Below are 3896 nucleotides of genomic sequence, written 5' to 3'. Positions count from 1 at the left end.
TTCTCCCCCCCCCTGAGCAACATGTAAATAAAGTCTTTCAAGCATCGGTTCATTTTAAAACTTGGACCCAGTGACATCATCACTTGGTCTCTTTCTGTTGGTCGGTGTGATGGGAGAGGCTGGCCGGCTCCTGTACAAATCACAACACCCCGCCCTGGGCGTTATATGAAAGAACACATCCCCGGCATCCCATTATACAGGCAGGCTCCTCCCTGCTGGCCAATGGCTGCTGCAGCCTAAAGCCGGCCATACACTGTTCTACCCGGCAGGCTGAAGGTAAAACAATAGATTCCTCCATCAACACTACGAGTGCGTTCGATGTGGCATCCCTGCTGCTTCCTTTGTAATCTGACAGCGGCCAGAGTTGGCAGCTCATTGGTTGCCAGCTTTGTGCCTATGAAGATCTTCCAACCGGCTCCTTTGATCAACTGACAGGCGGCTCCTCGAAAGGCGCCCACAGGCGGCTCCTCGAAAGGCGCCCACAGGCGGCTCCTCGAAAGGCGCCCACAGGTGGCTCCTCAAGAACAAGCTGAAACTGGTACAGTGTACGGCCACCTTTACACTAATGGAGTGTATTCAAGCAAATGATCAGCAGATTGTGCAACTAAAGCCTGCACCACCCAGGGGCCACACACATGTAAAAGGGATGCGGGTTTTGTGTCCTTTCATATAACGCTGGGGAACAGCAGTGCAGTGACTAACGCCAACCCTACAGATCACAGCCACATAGAATGAGGATTGATGGCAGAGGAAAGCCAATCGCTGTGAAGGGCAAAGACGGCATGGATCAGGAGGAGAGGGGAATGAGAATGATTGAAGTCAGACAGGTAATAAAAGTCAGGCTGCTGCAGCTTTAAAGGGTTATATTGTGGAGATGCAAGTTCGCAGGGAATTGAGAGGAATCAGTTTCAGCTCGGGGAAAGGACTTGCTACAAGTGTGGGCAACATAAAAGGTGAAGGCTGGAGTTCAGCTTTAACCTCCCCAAATTGGGGCTGAAGACTTCTTTAAAAGGCTCTACAAAGCTCGCTGTACACGCCGCTCATATACAAGCTGAAGCCGGTGCATGCCGGAGGCTTACAGGTCTACGCCGACCAGACGCTGCACGCGGCAGGGAGCCGAAAACAAAACAAAAAAACTTTCCGTCCAGCACCGTCCTTTAGTGTCGGAGGGCAGAGCTGCAAAAATCAGGAAAATAATACAAAGGGCACTGCCTTGTTTTTTACTTTTGACATTCCTTTACAAAAAAACAAAAACAAAAAACAGATTTGCTGATCGTTACGCCGTCAAGTTAAAATTCTTCTCTTCTTGTGGTTTGCTGATCCAGTTTCCGTAGCCCATCTCTTGTAAGGATCTGAAGAACAGTCCCTTCACCGTCTGGTAGGTGGTGGCCGCGGCCTTGATGTCGCTGTAGGAGGTGTACTCTTGGAGGTCTTGGCGGTTGTGCGACGAGCAAAGTTTTTGGTACAGGGCGAACATGTGGTGTTTGGAGACGCGGGAGACGTCGAGTTTTCCCCTGGGGAAAGGAGGCGGAGTCATTCACAGGAGTCCCAAATTCAGGCAAAGATCCATTCAGATGATACAAGACATTCAAACACTGACATCTAGAGGGGACTTCATAGAAGGCAACATGGGAGTCTGAAAGACCTTCTGAGTTCCCGGGTCTATACACCCGCTGTGCCCATTATGAGGGGCTCCCACCATCCCTGTGCTGAGTTCCCGGATCTGTACACCTGCTGTGCCCATTATGAGGGGCTCCCACCATCCCTGTGCTGAGTTCCCGGGTCTGTACACCCGCTGTGCTCATTATGAGGGGCTCCCACCATCCCTGTGCTGAGTTCCCGGGTCTGTACACCCGCTGTGCCCATTATGAGGGGCTCCCACCATCCCTGTGCTGAGTTCCCGGGTCTGTACACCTGCTGTGCCCATTATGAGGGGCTCCCACCATCCCTGTGCTGAGTTCCCGGGTCTGTACACCTGCTGTGCCCATTATGAGGGGCTCCCACCATCCCTGTGCTGAGTTCCCGGGTCTGTACACCTGCTGTGCCCATTATAAGGGGTTCCCACCATCCTTGTGCTGAGTTCCAGGGTCTGTACGCCTGCTGTGCCCATTATGAGGAGCTCCCACCATCCCTGTGCTGAGTTCCTGGGTCTGTACACCTGCTGTGCCCATTATGAGGGTCTCCCACCATCTCTGTGCTGAGTTCCCGGGTCTGTACACCTCCTGTGTCTGAGGGCAGATGTTCACATGCTGAACTTCTATATTAGATAGGCAACCTTGGCACTCCAGCTGTGATGAAACTACAGATCCCATGATGCCTCTGGTAGTCATGCATGTGGCTGTCAGTCTTGCACTGCCTGATGGGACTTGTAGTTCCACAACAGCTGTAGTGCTGAGGTTTCCCATCACTGATCTATATCTTAAGGTTCATTAACAAGCATTCCCTGTGCCATCAAGACAGTCGCAGGGAGAGCTGGTGTTCATGATTTATTCCTCACTTACCCACTCCCCCTTCCCCATCACTAACCCCTATCCGTCCCCCGATCCACATTTCCCCATCACTTACCCCTATCCCCCACGTGATCCCCATCACTTACCCCTATCCCCCACGTGATCCCCATCACTTACCCCTATCCCCCACGTGATCCCCATCACTTACCCCTATCCCCCACGTGATCCCCATCACTTACCCCTATCCCCCACGTGATCCCCATCACTTACCCCTATCCCCCACGTGATCCCCATCACTTACCCCTATCCCCCACGTGATCCCCATCACTTACCCCTATCCCCCACGTGATCCCCATCACTTACCCCTATCCCCCACGTGATCCCCATCACTTACCCCTATCCCCCACGTGATCCCCATCACTTACCCCTATCCCCCACGTGATCCCCATCACTTACCCCTATCCCCCACGTGATCCCCATCACTTACCCCTATCCCCCACGTGATCCCCATCACTTACCCCTATCCCCCACGTGATCCCCATCACTTACCCCTATCCCCCACGTGATCCCCATCACTTACCCCTATCCCCCACGTGATCCCCATCACTTACCCCTATCCCCCACGTGATCCCCATCACTTACCCCTATCCCCCACGTGATCCCCATCACTTACCCCTATCCCCCACGTGATCCCCATCACTTACCCCTATCCCCACATGATCCCCATCACTTACCCCTATCCCCCACGTGATCCCCATCACTTACCCCTCAATTTTCCCCTTTGTACCATCCAAAACTTCAACTTCTTCGTCAGCCAGACACCAGTTCACGCTGGACTCCTTCGTCTTCCCAGTCTGCCGGTGAGAGTCATATACGCTGACGCGACCGACCTGCAAGGACCAGAGGACGTTAAAACGGGGCAAAGACCCAACAGGGGAATGTAAAGAACCCTAACCCGATGAAACGACTGACCTCTGGATGGTTGACAATGTAGAGGTCCGGCAACTGTTGCTGAAAACCTTCCCCGTCCCGTGACATCCGGCAGCAGATCGCTCGAGTGAGGTGTCCCTTACTGAACAGGTAACCTGAAACACAGAATCAGAGGTTGGCGATGTGACGAAAGGGGCCGCATGACCCCGGAGGTGGTAGGAACGGACACAGAACAAAGCAGAGCTATTCCGCAAACCGACCAGAATACAGACAAAACACAATGGTACAGGAGTACTGATCTGCATGAGGGACAGTGCTGTGCGACCCAAGAGCAGCGATTTGTATAGCCAAGTCACAATGGGCAGGTCACGACTGCATGCCGTACAGATCCCACTGAGAGCGACTAAAACCTGTCCCGTCTATACCAAGAACTAGAGGTGCACCGAAATGGAAATGTTAAAACCGAAACTAAAAAATATTGTCAGGACCAAACCGAAAGGTTTTTTTTTTTTTATA

At 52.7% G+C, this 3896-nt stretch overlaps 1 protein-coding gene across 1 annotated transcript in view; it reads right to left on the bottom strand.

Annotated features, from left to right (window-relative positions):
* Window positions 1-1233: 1233 nt before the first annotated feature.
* ADAR (adenosine deaminase, RNA specific) overlaps window positions 1234-3896 on the bottom strand; it is a 16729-nt gene continuing 14066 nt past the window's right edge. Inside the window, exons 12-14 of the mRNA XM_018570081.1 lie at window positions 3423-3535; window positions 3216-3340; window positions 1234-1514 (exon numbers count right to left, since the gene is read on the bottom strand). Of these exons, the coding sequence (XP_018425583.1) occupies window positions 1277-1514; window positions 3216-3340; window positions 3423-3535 (476 nt within the window). The 3' untranslated portion in view covers window positions 1234-1276. The remainder of the gene's footprint in view (window positions 1515-3215; window positions 3341-3422; window positions 3536-3896) is intronic.

The sequence above is a fragment of the Nanorana parkeri genome, unplaced genomic scaffold (assembly GCF_000935625.1).
Source record: "Nanorana parkeri isolate BGI_ZX_2015 unplaced genomic scaffold, ASM93562v1 scaffold1452, whole genome shotgun sequence".
Lineage (NCBI taxonomy): Eukaryota > Metazoa > Chordata > Amphibia > Anura > Dicroglossidae > Nanorana > Nanorana parkeri.
This window is presented reverse-complemented; position numbering and strand designations above follow the sequence as displayed.